Below are 24,087 nucleotides of genomic sequence, written 5' to 3' on the forward strand. Positions count from 1 at the left end.
ACGCAGAGTATTTTTCTTAAAGAAGAAAAAATTATTGATGAAAATTGAGATAAATGATATTAATATTTCTATTTTTAAATTTAGGTAAATTTTACCTTAACATATAAAAATTATTTTTAAATACTGAAGATGAATTTTGAAGATGATATTTTTAGAAGAAGATGAAATATCAACATAAAATGAAAAATGTATTTTCGACTTTATTTTTCTTTCATTGTTTGACATATTGGATTTCATATTAAATATTCACATAGTAAGTTTTAATCTGTTTCTGAAAGCATTCTCTGTTAATTGACATCTCTCCTAATAATAAAGCATAATGCTTCTCTCTCTCTCTGTGTGTGTGTGTTACTTCTCTACAGATTTGTGTGCATCTCTGAGTAATTTAAGTAAAATTTTAAAATTAAACGAATTTATGGCGTTCTTCTTCTATGAATTCAAAAAATATTACTGCACAAAATTTATTCTCAACTTAATTTAAAATTTAAAAAATAATCCCTTTTTAATGATATTAATTTAATAATAGTGCTTATTTTTCCTGAATTTCGGTAAATTTTTAAATAATATTTTATGCATAGTTTTTAACTATATATTCAATTCCTAAATTAAATCTGTAGTTAAAATCGGTTTGAATTTTATTAATTAAATAAAATTCAAACCGTTTTTAAATATTTAATCATTCTATTGTTGAAAGCTTAGGATGATAGATTAATATATGAGCAAAATAATTAGGATAGTTCATCCTAATTATGTCATTAACAGAACAGATGTAAACCAGTTAAAATAAACGTCTTTAATATCTCTTACAGTTTGATGCTTAAAAGTACATTATTGCGGAATCATGAATTTGAAGTTATGCATAAGAGATATGATTGAAATTAAACACAACGAATACTCCCGACAAACCAACTGGTCTTCAAAGGCGACTAATAGGCAATATAATAGATCAATTAATAAAAGGAAAGAAAATGGAAATAAATGTGAGTATTCCATTATTTCAAAGTATTTTAGAAGCTTTATGAAGAAAAAGACCGTGAAGAATAATTCTTATTTTAAACATAATAAAATAATTTCAATTTCAGACATTAAACACTCATATTATTGTTCACATGAGTTTAAATAATCAGCATGGATAGTACAGCATCTATCATAAGTTTCTTTATATTATTATTTAATAATCTTTTGTTACTAGTTTACGTTTTACTCTTTTTACGTCTATACATTGAGTTATTAACATTTTCATTTAGCTTGATTTTTCTTTATGTTTGTGAAGAATTATTGTTTTTTTATGTTTTTTATACAATTTCTGAATTGTCAGTGGTTTGAAATTTTGAACACACTTTTGTATTCTGGATGATAAGTCACTATTTTAAAATTTCCAAAACTTATTTAAATCAATCAATTAATATGATTAAATTTTACCTCCATGTAAATATCTGCAGCTACTAATGAGTCAAGAAAGCAATTGTTTCTAGCTGCATAAAATTCGTCATAATGAATTACAATCTAATGTAAGAAGAAAAGAAAATAATTAAAATTTAAAAAAAAATTAGCTATTAAAAATATTTTAGTTCACTAATAAAAATGTATTTCAAAAAATTGTTTATTATTCATTTATTCTTTTTTTTTAAATTTGTGAATCTATTATATTATGTCATCGACCTGAATGTGTCTTTGTTTCTTCAAATTTTTGGTTTTCAGATATTTAATAAAAAAAACCGCTCAAAAATTCAATTTCTAAATAGAGCCTTTTTACGATAATAATAGACAACCATATTTAGAGCTTTCATTTACAGAAGTCAAAGAAGAAAAGAGAAACTTTAGCTAATTTGTGAAAAATAGTAGCGAAATGTGTCTTGAATACAAATGTTCTCAGCTATATATATTTTTTTATGAAATACGATTTCTGCTTCAGGTATTTTTCTCTTTCCCAAATTTGGTTTAACCATTTAATGAATTACTTTCATACCTTATCAAGTAATGATATGTTGCTGCATTTCTGAAATTAATGTACTATAAAATAAATATAATATTTTATGCAATATGTAATAAAATAATTGTGATAATTCAGTTACTAAGCAATTCATCATTGTAATTTTTAAACACATATATTCTTATTTTTACTACGTCATTTTTTGTCAATGCGTGAGTATACAACCAATCTTCTGTTGCAGCATTTTTTATTTATTTTTTTATTTTTTTAACGTATATATCCGCGTCAATGGAAGACAAGCGACATGTCGCAAACAAATTTAAATCTTCTCATCATAATAAACACCAAAATATAAATGAGCTCCATGCTTGGTTACGAAAAAGTTTTTCGAATTTCGGATATTCTTTTGCAATCACCTTGTATTTAAAAAAGAAATGTTGGCAGTGTTACGAAGAGACAAATAACATTAGACAAAGGCAACAAAGCTCCAGGCTTTATTTCATTTTCATAGTGTTTGGAGTTCACTCATCACGTGATTAGCTTTCATAAATCTTCAGTTGCTATGGGAACAGTCTCAAACTATTATTGTATAACGACGATAATTAATTATTTCTAACTTGTGAATTTCAATTGAAAAGGAAAGTTTCATAAAAAAAGGAGTCTCCGTATTTTTTTATTCTATATTTCTTTAATTGTTTATGAGACGTGTGATATATTTGATTTTTATCAGATAAATTATTTTATTTACACATGAATTTTGATACATATTATAAATTTTGGTAAGGTGCATAATTTTTGCAGCAGTTCATTTATTGAATCGGACAACGTAATATATTATTCTTTATATATAAGTATATATATTCAATTCTAATGGTTTTAAAATTAATTTTTGGGAGAGGATTAGGGTTAACAGCCTTTAAAGAGTACTTCTATGCAATTTATAGTCTCATAATGAATATTAATAAGTTAATTGTTACCTAACTAAGTAATTACATGTTCTAACATAGTGAGAGAAAAAAAACGGTGAAAATTCATTTTTTTTCTCCTTAATAAATACTTTGAAATTAAAAATAATCTTCGTACATTGCGAAACAATTTTTGTCATTTTTAGTGAAAGCTCGGATGAGTGAACAATACAATTTACAGTGTCTTTTGTATATACAGAGTATTCTGCATACTTTTCTATACACAAAAAATATTTTAAATACAGATTTAGAATTTTATACATAAACAAGTTCATTTGCATCATGTGCGTGTCTGGACTGCGGATCATTTCATATTTCTAGTAAACTTTCTTTCATCATTTTTTCCTCCAGTTGATGTTACTGCTTTCTTTCCATATATTCTTACTTTCTTCCCAGTCTGCAAACAGAAAACACTTATTAGAAAAAATATTTGCAAATAACTAATTATAAAAATAAGGTGAATCTCTCAAGATATCAGATAAGATCGCCATTTACGTGTAAGAATCTGATAGAAACTTAGGTTTTTTTTAAAACATATATTTGCAATGACAATTAATTTCCATGGCCAGTTAAAGTTCCGAGACCCTGCTTTCTTTTAACTTAAGAACGCGGACAACTATAGTGATAAAAGTGGTATCTTGGTTTAGTAAAGTGCGTTCACTCTAAGCGATCGGACCACTTATGACGCTGTTTAGAGGGCTTTTCTTTTATTTTTAGCATTAAAGTTCACAAAATGTCATTTTTGGGGTCATTAGGTGGCTACCTAGAATTAGGATTTCTAACTTCGAACTTTGAAGCTGAACGTTGCTATAAGCAGTCTCATCCTATCGTTATTTTATTAAATCTAAATTCAGCTCCTATAACTATAGCTGTCATTGTTCTGAAGTTGAAGAGAAAGGAGATTGGGAATTCAATCAAAGCTCCTGTATTATAAAATGTCATTCATTTAAAAAAGACCATATTTTCCATAGAAAAATTCTATGTTTGAACCCATTAGTAACTATACCTAATGAATAAAATGAAACTAAATTTCATTGCAGGTGGAAGACATGAAAGGAACTCCGAAAATAAATAAATAAATAAGTTGTCAATGCAAAAATTTAATACAAAGTGTAAGATCACCATATTGAAAATGGAAAATGGATAAGATCACCATATTGAAATGGAGATTTACTATCTGCTTATGTATTGTTAATTTCTACTAATGCACATCACGGCTGTATTTTTGATGTTTGCGCTTCATATTTTTCGTGAAATGAAATGTATTTTGGCATCATTAAATTTGTACTAAAGTAATCTCAAACTAAGCCTAATATACGGATGTCGTATCACTATTTATTTGACTATAATAGTTTTATTTCGTACTTTCAAGCATCTCGATGGCTATATTGATATATTAGGGTGTCCCATAAGTTTCTTTCCTATTTCTAATATGAAATGAATACACAGTAACGAACCCTTTTGCTCTATTACTTTCTTCCATCTCTCAGGAAGCCTCGTTATGCTTTCTTTCCAAAATTGTTGTGTTTTGGACAAGAAATAATCCTCGAGGTGCGCTTTTATTTCTCTGATGGATTTAAAACGCTTATCGCGAAAAGAATTTTTTAAGGACTGAAATAAGTAATAATCAAATGGAGCGAGATCTTGAGAATATGCAGGATGCGGTAAAACGCCCCAATCAAACTGCAAGAGCTTCTCTCTTACGACTAATTCAATATGTGGTCACGCGTTGTCATGATAAAAAGCAAGGCCTTGTCGATTCATTAATTCTGGCCTTTTTTTTATTATGACAGCTTTCGATTGATCCAGTTGATGACAGTATTTCATAGAATTTATCGTTTCACCTTGAGGAAGGAGCTCATAGAAAATCACACCTTTCCAATCCCACCAAATGGACAAAAGAATTTTTTGGGGATGTAGTCCCAGCTCTGCAACAGTTTAGAGCTCTAGGACGATTGAAACCGATGACATAGACGACTAATAGATAAGCCTGCATGTTTGCACAAGCAAAGCCAGATAAGGGCCATTCATAGCGAGATGAGAAAGAAAATTTTCGGAACATGCTAATATTTATAAACCAAAAAAAAAAAACAGCAATAAAATTCAAAAGAAGACTTTTAAAAGAGAATCAATGTCAAGGGATTAAAATATTCAAGTTCATTTCCGTGTTTTAATAGACTGGTTACTTATTTTCTCACGTGCGAAAAATTATTATTTTAAAAATATCGTTCATCAATCAATCACAGTCTTATCAGAACTAGAACTACGCATTCTTTTTACGTCTTTCTCATGGTTCGTCAAATTTTCCTCCTAATAGTAATTAAAGACCAGTAAACCTACGGCGTGTGTGCGTAAATTCCTCGAATTCATGTTGCGTGCAAAATCACTTGAGTTCAAAAAACTCATTACTACTATCCTTATTGATAGACAAAAAAGGACTACAAATTTCATTTTCATTGATGAAATTAATTGTACCAGAGATTGATTTAATGAGATCAAAATTATTTTTCTGTTTCCATCGAGATTCGGTTTTTATTAAAGTAGATTTGAGATTGAGTCTAGCATTTATCTCAAAAATAAATAATATATTCTTCATTATCGAAATGATCGGAGAAGTCCTTAATTTTATCAAAATTGTTCAAAATAAGAATTTTTAATAAGCAAACTTTTACAAATGATGAAATTTAAAAACTGCAACCTTATAAATTGCAATTAATTGTTTAAAATAAAGGTTGAATAAAGCAAATATATTTGATTATTTGCATTATTTGGGAGAAAGATTATAAAGTTTTTAAAGAAAATAAGGGGAAAAAAGCGGAATTTAGTCGATTAATTAAAGGTAAAATAAATATAAAGGATTGTATGCTGTTTTGTCCAATTACTGACTATGTACAAGAAATTTTTATAGTTTTGGGTAGTTTAATTAGAATTTATTCGAATGTTAAGAAAAATATACATAGAAAATAAAAACATATACAGAGCTTTTGGAAACTGCCTTTATATAAAAGTTTCAGAAAAATATAGTTTTAAAGTTATTTTAACGTGATGCGAACAAATTATCTGAGATAAACTGTAATTAATTAATTAATTAGAACCATTTTTGCCTATTAATATGAGGAAAGGCATCTAATAAAATATTCTATTCAGAAAAATAACTTTTAAAGCAAAAATGTCTATTAAATAAACTTAGCGTTGGTGAGAAACAAACTTGTTTTAATAATGGAAATAAAAAATGAAAACTGCTTAAATGATTTTTATTTAAATTGGTAAATAAAATACACGTTATTAAATAGATGAGACATGTATTTAACGATTATTAAATAAATACAGTGTTGTAAAATTTTATGAAAGATTGTAAATATTTGTTAATATTTATTCTTAAACTTTAGTATGGAAGTATTTTGAATAAAAATTATTGCTTTTGTTGTATGCATTTAATTAATTGCAAAAAAATCTTATTATTATTGTAGTACTTTTGACAGTTATCTGAATTTTATGAGGGAACTAAAATATATATTCACAAGAAAAAACATTAGATAAACATAAATTAAAACATTGCATGAGCTTGGTAGCAAATTACATAAATTCTTGCTATTTCATCAGATGGTTGATGAAGAGTATTTTAAAAACTACAAAGTGGGTTTTTTAATACTGCAATGCTTTCTAGATTATGGAATTCTACAACAAAATACGAGAAATGCAGCTCTTTTTTCACTTGCCTTGTGTTAAACGACAACACTGCTTTTTACTATATTTCTGTTTTAAATCTTTTTATGTCATGTTTGTAAAGACAAGATTTTACAATAAATTTTCTCTTCTTTCCCTGATATTCTGATGTTGTGAATTTTTTTAACTTATAAATTCTTGATGCTATTACAATATTTTAATACTTTGTAAATTTAATTAACAGCTATTGTTCGTTTCAGGATCTCGAAATCAGTATTTGCCGACGCTGGCACTTCGGTTAGGGGTGGTACGCAGAAAGATGAGCGTTTATTAAATCTCCCAATTCCACGAATAATTTGAATTCACTTTATTGCTAAATGTATACATCTATCCCTTCATCTTTCCTATCGCCCCTTTTTTGACAAAATGAACTCATCTGACACCTGCGCAAGATTGTTGAGGCTTTCAGACTCCGAAAATGAACAGCAGTGGATTAATTTCGTTAAATTATTTCGTATTTGTGGCGCCATCTAGTAAAGGATTTGAGAAATGATTATCTCGAAATTCCATAATAATAAAAACAATTATAAACTATAAAAATTAAGTTAAAATTTAAAAGTTTATTAAAATAAAAATATCTTTTTCTTAACACGATCAAATCAGAAGTAAAAAAAAATCAAGCATACTTTTTATAATATTATTTTTATTTAAATTTATTTTATTTACTATGATTACATAATTTTTTTTAAATATGATTATGTTCATAAAGTTATTTTAAAACTTTTTAATTAACATTCGATAATATTTGGGTACTTTTGCATCCTTTGGATTAACTTCTTTGAATTCATTGCCTAGTATTCCGTTATTATTTTAATTTAAATTTGTTTTACGTACTATGATTATTTAATTTTCTTGATTATGATTATATTTATATAATTTTAAAACTTTTTATATTGCTATTCGGTAATAACTTGTTACTTTTGCATCCTTTAGATATAATTCTTTTCATCTATTACCTCGTATTCTGGTTATGTTTCTTTTTTAAATTTTCCGGATCTTTTATTGCATATAATTTACATTTGTTTATAGGTAATTACTTCGAAGTTACCCTCTAAGCATCCTGTGTAATCCGGTGTAATGTTTAGTTGGTCCGGTGTAATGACCATCTAAACTATAGCATGGAAACAGAGATTAAAACTGAGTCCTAATGACCATTTCTTCCTAGAGTGCACTAGGAGGTGTGTCTCTTCAAGAAAGAGAAATTACTCGATTCAGAGCCTTACTGTACCGACCTAGGAAGCAAGAACCAACCACCATGCCGGAAGCTTTTCATCACCATCTATGAGGTTTTATAGGATTATTTTTGTGAATAAGAAATGTCATTCGATTCCCTGTATGTCCGATTCAGAGCAACATTACCATCATAATACTCAGTAAAGATTAATTTTACTCACACTTTTTCATTTAAAATTTTCTTCGTTTAAAATGCCAACTGCAAATTTTCCTTCCATTTATGTTTAGCTCAATAGGTTATCTTTTTGAATATACTTGCAATGGCAAATAAGTTTCTAATATTAAAAACATAAAACAGTATCCCTGCAATTTTAGTTTACCTTTCTCATTTTCTTTGACGACGTATATCTTTTCTGTATGTACAGGCACATGGATTATTTTAGTCACCGGTGGTGGACACTGAGTGGAAGAAGGCTGCTCGATGTCTGACAAAGCCTTGGCGATCAGGCCGACGGCTAGAAGTGTCTCGACGCCATCGTCATTGTTGCCTTTATTCCGGCCTTTGAGGATACCCGTGTCAGCGGTCCAACTATGGCACATCAGCAAAATACACAATAAAGCGAAGTATTTCCTGGGAGAAAAAAAAATCTTTAAGTGAAAGAAAGCAGAAAAAAATTAAAAAAGACTTGCTATAAGAATCTGAAGAAATATTTTAATTATTTTTGAAATGAAAGGAGTTGTGAAATTCGAGAATTAATTATAGAGTATTGGATAGATGATTCAATTGTGAAAATTTTGCGTAAGGTTGTAAGTTTCATATAATGTAAATCATTCCATAACAGAATAATAAGTTGTTTAGATAATAAAATACCTACTGTGATCGAGAGTAACTGGAATGCTTTATTTAAAATACATCTATGATAGATATTGATTTCACTGTTTGACGCAAATCTGCAATTTTTATGTAAAGAAGTTACGTTAAAATTTTTCTCTCTAACTCATTTTGTTTTTGAGTTACAATACGCAGTATCCAGCCTAATGTGGCGGAAGAATAGACCGAATAACAAAAAAGTCGGATAGGCCGAAATTCTATGATTTAATTTCTTTGTCCACCAGTACCAGAAGACACAAGTTTTTATACCAAAATTTCACTGTTATAATATGTATTTTCTCACTTCTTATTGAGTATCCTCCCTTTATCTCAAGACATATAGAATGTAAAAGTGGCAAAGGCCCGTTAAATCACAGAAGTAGTTGCTAGTAACTTGTTGAGATAAAATAGAAGGCTCTGTACTAGCAATTTATATACTGCACTGCACGTTTCAAGGATTTATTTCAGAAAAAGAACGTTAAAGGATATAAACTGTTCACATTTTAACATAAATTCTGTAATGCCTAACTTAAGTGCAAAAAACATAAACATCATACTCGTAGTAAATCGTAGTGATCAACTTAATTCATAAGAAAACTGACTCAAACTGATTTTATTTTTCGCTGATAACTAATTATACCGATATGAAGAGGTAACACTAAGATAAGAGTCAAAATCTACAGTTTTTAATTCTTATAAAAGTCCCTAATAGATGCGTTACTCACTGACGAAACAATGAACAACGAACAGAACTCTGCTTTTTTCCTGTCACAACTTGTATTTTGAACACGACAAGTAGGAGAATCATAACAGACGCTTGCTTCCAATGCTTTGGCAATGTAGTCAATGTAACGCCTTGCGTTCCTCATATAATTACGATAAATGAAAATTAGGCTGGATAGTCGCGAATTGGTAATAGGGAGTGCACTGTATTTCCTTTACATGCATACTATAGAAAGACCAGTTAAGCCGCAAAAATTGTGTGAAATGTAGTTCTGAATTTGAAATAGCTTATAGGTTTTTATGAATATACTAGAAGTAAAATGTATCCATCCGAGTTCATGGCATTTTTGAATTAAATTGTCTATATGTGCTTAAGCAGATAAACTTTCTTCAGTAGACTTCATTCTAAATTTGATTCAGATTTTCAGTTTGGGTCAAGATAACATATCAATTTTCTAATACTTTATATTACATGTTCTTATGTTCACTTACACGTTAATACATAGATTGACAGATGGTAAACTCATAGAGGCTTTAGATACAACACTTGATGTATATATTTTATCTGATAAGATTTTGCATCAAATTTCATCCATCTAGATCTTCACATTTTTTAAAAATTATCTTCACATTTTTTTTAATTATCTTCACATTTTTTTTAATTATCTTCACATTTTTTTAATCATATAAAATCTAAATATAATTCATTTGCCTAACTCATTCTGTTTTTGTGACATTTCAGTTACAGGCACAATTCTAAAAGGTCTTTTTTATGCTTCAAAAGAAGTTTCAAACGCGAAGATTCATTAAAACATCGAGAATGATATGTTTTCTTATGCGAGAAAAAGGACCCAGACATTAAATGCATCACCCTTTCAGAATATTACAGACAAAATAAAATTCTAAGATATATTTTGGTTTTAATCATTTGACAAATAATATTGCATTCATTACATAAATAAATAAGATGAATCTTAAAGCAAAAGATATTGCAAATAATTTTTCATATATTTATTTAAACAACTGACGTAATCTAAAAGCATATATATAAAAGCAAACAATCTTGTCAAAATTAAGTTAATAAAATAAATGTCAGAGTGCAAAACTTAAGAAAACATTTGTTTATCCTATCCTTTTTGATTTATCTAGTACAATTAAAACCCTAATAGGCGTCATCTAATTCCATATCTCTCGCCCCACTGAAAGTGAATTACTGTCTGGAAGTTTAGAATTTAATAAGATGGCCACAAAATAAAACCTCTAGTTAATTAATTTCTTTTGTCGTGGCGTAAAAGTTAAATGCGTGGAAGTTTTAATAAAGGCACGTTCAAAAAATCCCACATAATCCTTCTTCTATTATTGTAAGTAATCATTTTCTAAGGGAATTATGAAAGTAAGCCAATTTTACGAGAAACTCGCATCAGAATTAATTTATTAAATAAGAACTTTCACTTTAAAATGTCGTCTTAAATTTTGCTGCCCTCATTATAAGGGATATTTAAGACATTCTAGGTCGAAATTTTCCTTACACTTTATTAATTATTATTTTTTCTAGCATAATTGTTAAAAGGGATTCACAAAGCAAATAGTTCAACCTGGAGTTACCATATTCGACCTATAATTACTTTTCGAATAGTGGGTGCTATTTAAGAAAAGGTTCCTTAAATTTGTACCTTAAAAACTTATTTAGTCTAAGAAAATCTTAAAAAATTTATTTAAAGTTTTTATTTTTCCTCAATAATTTCAGAACTTATTATTGGATTTAAAATAATGTTACACTACTCTGAAATGAAGAAAAAAAATAGGCTTTTCAGCGATACCAAACTTATTTCATTGCAATTTAGTTTTTTAATGAATTAAAAAGAATATTTTGATGTATAGTTTACAGCTATACCTTCCGATGTCTTATTTACTTATTTTATATACTCATGAGCATTGTAACAATGTTTAATGAATGTGTTTTTATAACCATCCATGATAAATTAAGAATAATTTTTTAAAAAAATCTATAAAGATAGAAAAATAAATTCAAAGAAAAATAAATTGTCGATGTGTTTAGTTACATGTTCGTACTTTTTAAAATTATATTTTATTTTTACATCCTCATATAGGAAGTATACAACGAAAAAAAGAGTTTTAATCTATAAAACATTCTACCTCGAGATTTCATGATACCCGATTTTAAATCTTCCTGAACCCGACTAGCATCATTAAAAGTATTATAACTGTTTGTCTGTACATCTGTCTATGAAGCCTTGGTAAAGTATGAAGCTATAAATGGAATTAGGAATCATGTCTTTGTACTGAATTAGTGGATTTCTGAAAAAGAAAAAAGTGAAACAGCAAGTTATGTGTATGCGTTTTCGTGTCCATTGACTCAATAAATCATCTATGCGGTGGACCGCATATAACAATTTTTACTTTTATTTTATTAAAGACTTGGATCTAATTTCAAACCAAATCCGCCATGGAATGACCGCCCGCTTGACATACCTATTCGTGCATATCTGGAAGTTATAGTATAAAAACAAAAGAATCTAAATGAATACATTTTAGTATTTTAATACAAACATTTTGTCTTTTAACTATCTAAATTCTTGAAATAGAAGATAACCTGATTTATATTTGTTTCTATGGCTTTCTCTACTTTAGAAATATCGCAAACTTAATAAATAAAATTGAATATGTTGCCATGAAAACCTTACTGTACCTACCACCGTCTTTTGCTGAGCTGTATATATTATATTACGAAGTTTAAAGTAAAACGCGCCATATTGTATTGATATACGTCTGAGACGAAAACACTTCTAATAGTCTAATATATGGTCTGTTTTAAGTATATTTGGATTCTGTGAATACCTGAATAATTAAAGATACATTAGAACTGAAAGTAATCAATAATAGAAATCAATTTACTAATGCAATTATAAATTTTACCTAAGCTCGACAGAACATTGATCAATGTTGGAATACTTTACATTCAATTTTCTCTGTTAGAAGCTTAATTCCCAAACAAAATTCTGCATATACTGGCTTTGAGAGACCAGAGTGCAAGGTATACGTACTCTTTGTGTGCTACAAATCCTAACTATCAGAAATTTATTCCTCATAATTTCTAATGCGCTTACAAGAAAATGTGTTTAAAGTTCATCTTTGTAGTATAATGTAACGAAAAGAATACAGAATATATATCTTGTATCTCTTCCTTTTTATTGAATGGTTGAAAAAATTACTACACATCTGCAATTTTAGGATAAAGTTCACATACAAAATTTTATTTATAAAGTTGGTTATGTTTTTTGAGTTATTTTATCTGCATACACAAGAATATTCAAGCAAAGAGACAATCTGATGACAGTTTTAGATTAAATATAACTAATTGGATATATAAATTATTATAATTTTATTATCAATATTATATACTAAAATTAACTCATATGGTGTACTGTGTTTTCTGACTTATGGTATTCGCAGACCAACCACTGACACATCAATATAATTATAGAAACTTCTAATTCCACCTCTCGGTGCATGCAGTCATCAAGTTCGATTTTCCTTGAGATTAAAATACTTTCTTTTTGGAGTCCAGTCTTTCTCTTAACATTTAAAAAGTCCATTTTTAAACATTTTTATAACAAAAAAAATCTACACATGTTCTTGAGCACACTGAAATAACAATAATTAATCTTCCCATATGTGGTGACTTTAGCGATAATTTATTATGTTATCCTTAATAGTGTATAATATATTCAATTCTAATTCAGTTCTTTCAAATTGATTAAATTTATGTGGGTGTTACAAGAAATTTAGTAGTTATAAGTAGTTACAGTATAATTTATTCGATTCTAATTCAATGCTTATAAATTGATTAAATATAAGTAGGTGTTATAAGTAGGTTATTTCGAAGGAAACTATTTTCAACTTATGATAATTAATGGAACAGATAGAATAAACTGAACCACTGATACAATTAATTAAACGCTTACATTTTAAGGAAATGTTGCTTCAATTTTAGATTTTAAAAATACATATAGAATGTGTATATAAAATTGTCTTCTGTTTTAGTTTCTTAAATATTGATCTTATAAATATGTGATGAATTACAAACTTATGTAAATAAAATCACATTTTCAGAAATTGAATAAAATTACTGAAGATTATATTACCAGAAATATTAATTAAAGTTTTTAATCTCCGAAGAATAAAAACTTGCCACCTCCATAATTCTCTCAATACATTAAATCATTGTTTAATAAATTCACAGAAATATTTTTTTAGAAGTCTGAAGCATTAATTATTAATCTAAATGCCGACACTCTAAATAAATGATGTCGCTGTGTAATCTATAGCTGGTCTTGAACTGAAAGAATCTTACTGTTTTACTGAATACTGTTTTTGGAAGAAAAAGAATTAAAACATTCCTCGTCTTACAACAAAAGCTTGAAGCAGATCATCTCCAATAATTTATTAAATCATGTACAAAACTCTAGCCAAAAGTCTCAAGAGATATTTCATCAAAGGTCTTGAGGAATTGATCGCTAATTAAAACGTAAATATTTTAAACATAGAATGTCGATGTGCAGTAGATAGATTGTCAGAGTGCTTGACTTCAATGGTTCTTAACCTCCGAACATTACTATTGTCAGATGAAAGAGTGGCATTACAAATACAGTTGCCTTATAACGACATTGCACCATTTTAATTAGATAGCAATTTTAGTATATATAATAGTATATATAATGATAAAAGGAGTAATTATGATAGTAATTAGCATTTCTAATGAATATTATGTTATAAAACGAATTATAAATATATGAGGTTTGATAAAAAAGGAAGCAGCAGCTACACTCTATGCTGAAAACGTAAACAATATTACCTTGAGAGTCTCTACGTACGAGCCAAAAGTTGCTTTATCAGTGCTCTGCTGTGCAGCCTTGTTGCTTTTTGATAGCATTCCTATACAAAATAGGAATGCTATCCACTTATAAACTTATTATTAATAGGAATATATCCACTTATCCAAAAGGAATGTATCCACTTATAAACTTATTATTAATAGGTATATATCCACTTATAAACTTATTATTAATAGGTATATATCCACTTATCCAATAGGAATGTATCCACTTATCCAATAGGAATGTATAAACTTATCCAATAGGAATGTATCCACTTATCCAATAGGAATGTATAAACTTATCCAATAGGAATGTATCCACTTATCCAATAGGAATGTATCCACTTATCCAATAGGAATGTATAAACTTATCCAATAGGAATGTATCCACTTATCCAATAGGAATGTATAAACTTATCCAATAGGAATGTATCCACTTATCCAATAGGAATGTATAAACTTATCCAATAGGAATGTATCAACTTATCCAATAGCAATGCATCCACTTATCCAATAGCAATGCATCCACTTATCCAATAGGAATGTATCCACTTATTATTATCTGTTCCCATTCCCAAGTTAATTCCAAAAGCAATAAGCTTCCCGAAAAAAAATGTTGCAAGACCAGTTATAAAACAAAAGTAAAAACTGCACATGAATGTGGGCATTTAAACATCAGATATATATGATATGAATGTAGTGTTCGCCTTTGATTATTTCGATACACTATCATTTGTAAAAATATTCAGAAACATCCAAAATGAGTTATGTTACTTCCACGTGCTTCATCATTGTTTGCATTAAAACAAACATTCTGCGAATAACATTATTTTCCTTTATAATTTTAATATGATCTTTTAGTTGCTTGAAGCCATCACAGTATTCGATTTTCGATAAGTATCGATAAACATTTTTGCCTTTTTTTTATTATTATAGGAAATTTTTTTAAACTATAGTGAAATTTTATAAGTACATCTTATTAAATTGTGAACAGAGCAATATTGTCTAGCTTCTGTGTATCAAAATTCTATAAAAGTTTAATTATTTCTTGAAATGAAATTTCTGCAATCATAATTCTTAATAAAAATTATTTCTTTTTTACAATACTTTGTAAGCTAATATATATGTCCAGTTTCAAAATTTTGGGAATTAAAAACGAATCAAACAACGAAATAGAAAAAGAAACAATGAATGTAAATATAAATAGAATGGAACCACTCATACAAAAAGAGACGTTTAAATATTGATTTGGTGATTATATATATATATAAAAGAAGTGATAATTTAAAGGGAAATTAGTTGTTCAACAAATTCGTTGATTAATAATTATTATCACTTAATAAAAATATGAAATTGAAACTGAATTTAAAGGAATGAAAACTATAAATAAACAAAAACCAAACAAAATTATAAATAACAACAATAAAACTGTAAAAGACAAATAAAAGAATGAAATTCTGCTTGTTTCAAAATTTTGAGCCTTTCAGTTTGAGGGGATTTTATTCCCCAAAGGGTTGATACGCTGTGAATAAAAAATGCGGAAATTCTTAGCGAAACTTTTTATCTCTTAGCTATTGTCTTCAGAAATTAATTTCCATTTTCTTTCTAAATCATACTACTTTGTTTTAATTCAAAACTAATATAATGTTTCTATATATTGCTAAATAGCATGCAAACATCTCCACTGCTATCTTTCGCATCATCCTTATTTTGATGAAATCGAAACAAATTAGAAGATGCGTAAAGACACGAAAGATTTCTGTCTTATTCTCATAATGCTATTTAACAATTGGCTCTCCCATAACAAATTTTTCCCAGCACGCGATTTGAAAAATAAATAAATAGCTGCATCCATTTAAAATGTACGGAATGAATGAATTGGCAAAAAGAAATGACGAATGTATAGGTAGGATAATAATAGATTTTTGAAATCAAAATCTATTAATTACCTCACTTAATTAATTACCGCTTAACTTTCCCTAATGATGTAATTACTCATTACTATCGTTTATTAAACTCGCTATGAAAAATCGATCTTCTTTTCATAAACGAATTTTCCTCGCATACTCTCTAATGCATGTGTTATCGAAGAAAACGCCGTACATGGCATTATCGTACAATATTTACAAAATATGAGCATTTGGTGTGAACTGAGCATTTTCACGGTATCTTTTGCATTAACCTTGGCGAGTGATTTGGCGATTAATCTCTGGCATGGGCAAATAGTATCCAAACATTAAATTTATGTTTTAGACACATTTTTTTCTACGGATTGAAACAAAAATTTGTTAAAAAGCTACATTTGTAATCACAAAATCCCATATCAAATAAAATATATCTAACTCATTGCGTTTTTAAGTAATCGCGTTTATATGTTTCCGAAAGTATACACCAACAGACGATCAACCCCTCATTGGATTTGGCTCAAAATATGAGAGATGTTACATTATAGAGGTTAAATGTGTGTACCAAATTTTATCCATCTAGCTCTGTTCATTTTGTAATTATCGTTTAACTTATATTGAAACAGTCTGACAGATAGAATTCCTCTGAACAGATTTTACACAAAATTTCACAGAAATCTGCAAATTTTGTGTAAAAATGGTATATTAAATTTCAAACGTCTAGCTCAAATCGTTTTTGAGTATTCTTGTCACAGATGGACTGAGGGACATTTTCCGAAAATGCGTTTTTCGAACTCTGGGAGGTCTAAAACGTGGAGATTCGTCAAAATTCCGACTTCGAATTTTTTGACGATTGCTGTGCTTTCTTTATACTATCTATATGAGAAAGTAAAAATTTATCATAAAATAAGGTAACGTTGTTGATCTAGATACAGCTTTCAGGTAATAAAACAACTAAAGTTCAGGAATTATATATATATATATATATATATATATATATATATATATATATATATATATATATATATATATATATATATATATATATATATAATACTTTTCGAATCCTGTCGGCTTTTTAATATGTGATATTATTTGTGGGGAAGCATGATGCAGTTTGAATTTACTTTAATTGAAGATACTTTACTTAATGAAGATACTTTTAATTTCGTGACGTCGTTTTATTTCATTTTGAAGAAGCAAGCATATGTACAAGCGTCGAGCACACAGAACGACACAGAAAGGAATGATGAAAGAGCTCTCGGACATTTTATCCCTGGTCTTATATAACCTATGATTTTGATAGGGAAAATACTTCTTCACAGTGCTAATGTATTATGAGATTTCGATAGGGATTTTCATTACAGGATCGGAGTAGGTAGGGAAAACACAGGGAGATTTTAAAAAAGAATTTGCATGATCAGCGGTATTTTATCTCTTCACGCGTAGTGTGGGAAAGTTAGATTTTAGCTGATTCAACAATTTAACAAAGCTTCTCTTGAAATAATTGAGTAGAGACAGTGGAATTGGATCACGAAATAAGAAAATATTTTAGAATGAAGTTACTATGGGCTAAATTAAGATGAAGTTACTATGAAAATTAATTAAATTGAAATTAGAGTTAAAATATCATTACATATATATATATAGAGAGAGAGAGAGATAGATAGATATAGATATATATATTCTGACAGGTATAAAAATGCCTACCAAAAAGCTTGTAAGATTTGATATTTAAGCTGGCTTTCTATCCGTAAGTTCCATTATTGGTAAAATCGTTGTGAAAGTCGAAAAGCATTAGGTGAAGGAAATATATATATATATATATATATATATATATATATGAATCCAACAATTTAAACATATTCTATAAGAAAAATGGGCAGTCTTTCTGTAAGGCAGAATGCTATAGTTGATGCAAACAAGCCAGTAGACGAAATGTAATGCACATAATAATTAATTATTGCAAAAAAATTAAAGACTAAAGATAAAACAATATTATGCACGATATATCGAATCAGAAACTCAATTTTAAAAAAATGATCCGTATAGTTTTTTTTAGGTTATTTTTCCTCTGGAACTGAGAAGAAAGGAAAAAAAAAATGTTCTGACATTGTAACTTTGAATATCAAGATTATTTTTCTAATTAATTAACTAATTAATTGCTACTCGAGAAAGGCTTTAAGTATTTGGAAATTTTTTTACTCATCCAATTCAGATATCCAGTGACAAAAAATTAATTAAACTTATGTTCAGTTCAGTAAAGGCCAAATAATGCACGGAAAAGATTTAATTTAGTTTGAGAGAGAATTTTGCTTTAAAAAAACTTCATTTATAGCATCATTTTTTCCTTTGATTAATTTGGTTTAATCCACCGGGTCTTGTCAATTTTTTATTAAAACAGAATGTTGTTCTAAACTGCGCAATGTCCCATCGTAATTTTATTTTATTTTATTGGTGAAATAATTAATTTAATGTAGAATGAATTCGATTTACTCTAAATGGTGTTTATTATTTGATTTCATTCTTGAACATGCACTTTTCCGTTTGATAGTAATAAAATTGAGTTGTACAGCAACTATATATATCTTAAAATATGGAAGTTTGACCAAATTCAAGTCTAATATTCATCCTGATTTGTTGCATTTTCATTTTAGAAAGGCGACATTTTAAACCATTTATATTTGAGAAAACTGCTATAAAGCCAACTGGTAAGTGTCTAATATACTGAAACTGTGTTATTGTTTTCCCCAACACACATACAATTAGGTTGACTAGTTTGTACTCCCAGGAAGGTAACAATTATTTAATCGGCTCTTTATAGCTGCCTTAAATTCATCGTCTCAATAGTACTTTATTCTTGAGCATTACTCCTTCCTTTTTAGGAAAATGTAGTAATCGCAAGGAGCTAAATCAAGACTATATAGAAAATGGCCACATTTCTTTCACTAAAAGCCATAATCAAATCTTGAGTTTGGCAACAAGTTGAGGACTGGTTTTATAATGCAACTGTGTTCGATTCGAAATACAGAAACCATTTTGCGTATTGAATGCAGACTCATTATAAATTACATCCACTTGATTTATCTATTTATTCACCATAGAACAGTTAATAAGAAACATATTGCCATTTGTACATCAAAAGGAGTAATATTTTCAAAGAGTCTCGACATAAAACTTGCTATAACTTGTTTCAGTTAATCAACATTATCAGAACAAACAAGAACAAATTTTTTTATTCTTTTGATGATAAAAATCTAATAAAAAATGCTTTGAGCGAGACTAATGAAATCTGGTACCTGGAATTTAAATTAAATTCGTATATTTTTTCAAAATTTTTAACAAAAATCCATTCAGGGGAAATCTTTCCGTTTTAATGCAAGTAAACTCGATAAATACAAAACGTAAAAAGCTAGATCAATAAAGTTTGATAAATAGCTTTAGAATCGAAAATGTAAATCTAGATCAAATTTTGAGTCAAGTCTCTCAAACGATTGAATATATGTAGGTCAGTACTTTCGCATGCACATAAATGCAATGACTCAAAAATGCATTGAAATGCAGTATACGATCTTGTAATTCTACAACTCTAATTCAGAGTCAAATTTCAGTTTCTATCAATCCTAAAAAAAGCGCCCAAATTACATATTCCCATGGTAGACTGAGTAAAATTACCAGGTTAATTATGCCAAAGATAAATATTTTGTAAATTTGTCCGCCAATACTATATAAGACCGTTGCACCTGTGCAAGTTTGAAGGTTCCAGCAACCCTTTGCAATATTTATACGTTGTGGGCTATCTTTTTTAGTAAGGAAGTGAATGGCATCCTTTCTCCGACATGAGATTCTAATACAATAGTTGCAGATATACTGTTATAGTAAGCCGTTATCTTTTTTAAAAAAGATTTTATAGGTAAAGGCCGGGATAGGCTGGTTGGTAGGGCGTTGGATTAGAATCGATTGGGTTGTGAGTTCGAATCCTACATCTGATGACTCTCCATGTATGTTGGTGGCTGGCGCACGTATAAATCGGTCATGGTCACAAAGTTCTCCATGTCGAGAGTAATATCACTTGGGATACTGACTCAGAGGAATCATTCTCTAGCTCAAGGTCTAAATTACGATCTGTGGTTGAATGAAGGAATTGCATGAATGAAGTAAGCTGCGAAAAAAGGGTTGTGCCGCGTGAGTAGCTAAGTCGTAGTCTTGGCCCTACTGAAAAACAAGAGACTCAAAAATTCCGACTTAAAGTCGCTAAAACTTAGTCAGCTGGGCTTGTCTTTGACAAGTGCCATCAGAAACAACAACAACAGATTTTATAAATTGACAAATCATACTTTCAAGATAACGCTGTATGGACAGCATTAAAAAAACTGATCAATCTTTATATTGGATTTTAAAAAACCTGAACTTCGGCGAACATTTAATATAACCATAATCTACATACATGCATTCGTTTAAATTTTGATTAGTAGCTACAAATGAAGCTGATTTGAATCTTTACATAAATCATTACATTTCTGATAAAGCCAACGTATTTTAGAATTCTGAGTCCACTAAAATTATTCAGATGTCATTTCAGTTGCCAATCCAATACATTAATTTCAAATAATCTGATTCAGTAGTCAATCCATTAGACTAATCTCAATGTTCAATTATCAATCCATTAGACTCATTTCTATGCTCTAATTCATTATATTAATTTAAAGTGCTTTGATAAATATTTTTCATCAAACAATAAAGTTCTTTATACTTATTTAAAATATTTTGGTAAATATTTTTAATTCAATTATACAATCAGTTAGATTCATTTCAAATGTACTGATTTACTTGTCAGCTCACTAGATTAATTTTAAAAGTTCTGATAAATACTTTTAAATTCAAAACTCAAGGCCATTGATTTATTTCATAATTCAAATATATCATGATTGATTTTTTTCATGATTTTATTGATTCAAATGATAAAAATAATATCCATTTTGGCTAATTTTAAAATATTTAACTGTCAATTCACAAGACAAATGTGAATTTTCTAAAAAATAATTTTTATTACCTAAATAAAGTATTTAATTTGTTAATGAACTTAATTCATTCAAAGATTATGTTATTTTTTTCATCTGTTCGTTACCAACTATAGTAGAATTTTATGGAAATTTGGCTAATACATTTCAAAGAAAATTATGCAGTTTCTTATTATATTTATACTAATAATAAAAGTCCACATTTTTTACTTTTGTTAGGCTAAATAAACACTCCACTTATGGAGGATAATAATTTTAAGAGATTTTTCAAATAAAAAGAATTAATAAAAATAATAAACTTTGCACTATGTGACAAAAATAAAGTATACGCTTATTAAAACTTCGTTCCTCAAACAAATGTAAGTTCACAACAGCATGTAAGCTCACTCCTTTCGCTTTCAATCCTCCCGCTGGTGTGGTGTGGTGTGGAGAGGGGGGGTGCCAGCTCAGGTGTCGTCCTCGTCATCTGACCGCGGTTCAAAATGACGAGGTCCGTCCCAAAATAGCCCAAGTGTTGCTTTAAACGGGACGTTAAAATAACTAAACGAAACCAAACCTTTGACTTTCAATTTATCTCTGTATTCAATTTAAGTTTTCTTACGTTTGCAGGGAGAGTTTTTTTACAATGTTTAAAGCCTTTTAATACAAATTTTCCGTTTTAATTTTGCATTAAAACTCATTTTAAATCAGATAACAGAACCGTAATTAAAGAGATACGTAACAACATTTGTAAATTCGTACGAGTTTACTTTTCCACAATGTCAGGTATTTCTTCGCCCATAAAAGATAAACATCTGATCATCTGAAACTATTCGAACTGTCATTATTAATTTCAATGTCTATTACAATGAAAAGATCAGAAACATCCTAGCCATGGAGTCCCGAATCTGTTTATGAGAGGTATAAGTAGAACAAACTCCAATGGATACTTACGTCAAACAGAGAGAGCACTGAAGGCGAGTAAATAAATATAGGTAAAAATTACTCAAAACTTAAACAACAATATATTTCACCAAAAATCATTCGCATAATTAAAGATGTATCACAGAATCGTAATTAAAAAGTTACATAAAGAAATAATAACGACATGTGTAAATTCATATGAGTTTACTGTTTAATAATGGAAGGTATAAAAAGTAAACATCTGTTTGCCTGAAATCACTCGAACAGTTATTATTAAGTTAAATGTCTATTGTAATTTAAAGCTCAAAAATATACTAATCATGGAGTCTTGAATCTCCTTATGAGATATATCATTAAAATAAACCACAATGGGTACTTATGTTAAACACGGAGATTACTGAAGAAAAATAAATCACCATTGAACAAAAGTATACTTCATCAAAAATCATTCACATAAAACAGATTTACTTTTATTTAAAGTTATAGAAAGTAAAAGTGCACCCAAGACAATACTCACATGGCTGCAAACTCCAGTGCTTCGAGTGATAGTCCTCGAAGGAATGAATCGAACCTACTGTTATCCGTTCCAATTGTTTCAATCACTTTTACATACCGGCTGGACATCCGTATATGACACTTTTTTCCATCCTTGTTGATGGCACGCTTCGCTGCGTCCTTGAATATTCAACCTTCGTTGTCCGTAAACAAGTGGTTTCTTTGACTCCAGACTACCCCTCTGAAAACTGGGGCAATGCCACTTAGCTGAAAAATATCGTCTGCCTTTTCCCTCTTCACTTCCCACTTTCGAATGCAGATAATGATGCGGTGATTTCCAGTGAAAATTCGGGTCAGTGAATATGTATCGCTTTCGAGATTACATGGCAACAGCATGAGGATGACAACTGGCTTCAGGAGAGGGCAGTCACCGGTTGTATGTTTATTTTACTTTTGAAGTCACTGAGCCGTTTTGTCCGTTAGATGTGAATTTTTGGCTGATTTCATGGTGTGATTGCAATTGCGGTTCGAAATAGTGACGCAAAGATGACATGAATGAGATGAATGTATATTCGATTTTTATTACTAAGTTAAAGGAAGTTAAAAATTGTATTATGATGAGAACCGACAAAAAATACCTTCAGTATCTGAAGAATTCGTTTAATATGTGGTTCAATGCGCTTTGTATTTTTCATTCGGTCACCGACCTTTAAAAAAAATGTCTTTTATATTTTCATTGCCATTGGAGATTTTGTAATTTTGAATTCATTTTTATAATAACGAAGGCTAGAAATTTGATTATTTTCCAGTTTCAGATTTAACGTTTAGAAAATTCTGATATAATAAAATATAATTCTTAAAACTTTGGATGCTTTTTCTATATTTATTACTGAGCTGAAGGAACATATTTTATTAGGATGGAAATTGACAAAATTTAGCCATCAGAATGTAATGAAATGATACAATATTTAATTCAATGCGTAAATTCTTCTTTTAAGAAATAATGTTGATATCATTTTTATAATTTGTGAATTTCAGATTCACGGATTGTAAAGTTTCGACAAATTAAAATTTAGATTAGATTAAGCTTAGATTTAAATTGAATGATGCTGCAATCTTTCGTCTGTTGTCTCGAGAATTGAAATGGATATATTTACGGAATTTAGAACCTACTTCAGTTTATTATTTTAAGATACATTTATTTTTAAAAACTCAAGCCCTTAATTTTCTCTATATTATTTACAGTATTATAGTTTTAGAAGCAGCCTATATAGAAAAGCAATTGATTCATTCTTTTATAAAAAACTATACTTTAAAGTTAAATTTTAATAAATATCCCGAAAGTTGCAAATGTATTTGGTTACTGCCATGAAACAGGATTCAAATATTAATTGCATTACATTGGTAACACCTTTTCTCATCAAAAATAATCATTAATATGTAGATGTAAAAATCAAAAAGTATTTTATGCAATTA

At 28.7% G+C, this 24,087-nt stretch overlaps 1 protein-coding gene across 1 annotated transcript; it reads right to left on the minus strand.

Moving 5' to 3' along the window:
- Positions 1–2,981: 2,981 nt before the first annotated feature.
- Positions 2,982–23,027, minus strand: LOC129966949 (uncharacterized). Its single transcript, XM_056081568.1, has 3 exons — positions 22,634–23,027; positions 8,178–8,428; positions 2,982–3,295 (listed from the first exon to the last, which is right to left on the minus strand). The coding sequence occupies exons 1-3, from the start codon at positions 22,738–22,740 to the stop codon at positions 3,234–3,236; spliced, it is 420 nt and encodes a 139-aa protein (XP_055937543.1). The 5' UTR covers positions 22,741–23,027; the 3' UTR covers positions 2,982–3,233.
- Positions 23,028–24,087: the final 1,060 nt, after the last annotated feature.

This window comes from Argiope bruennichi, chromosome 4 (assembly GCF_947563725.1).
Source record: "Argiope bruennichi chromosome 4, qqArgBrue1.1, whole genome shotgun sequence".
Lineage (NCBI taxonomy): Eukaryota > Metazoa > Arthropoda > Arachnida > Araneae > Araneidae > Argiope > Argiope bruennichi.

Excerpts from the sequence above, each read along its gene's own strand:
- LOC129966949 (XM_056081568.1), bottom strand. The coding sequence starts at position 22,740 with ATGTCCAGCCGGTATGTAAAAGTGATTGAAACAATTGGAACGGATAAC. Across the intron at positions 8,429-22,633 it reads GCACTGGAGTTTGCAGCCAT|GAAATACTTCGCTTTATTGT; the intron begins GTGAGTATTGTC and ends TTTTTCTCCCAG. Across the intron at positions 3,296-8,177 it reads CGTCAAAGAAAATGAGAAAG|ACTGGGAAGAAAGTAAGAAT; the intron begins GTAAACTAAAAT and ends TTCTGTTTGCAG.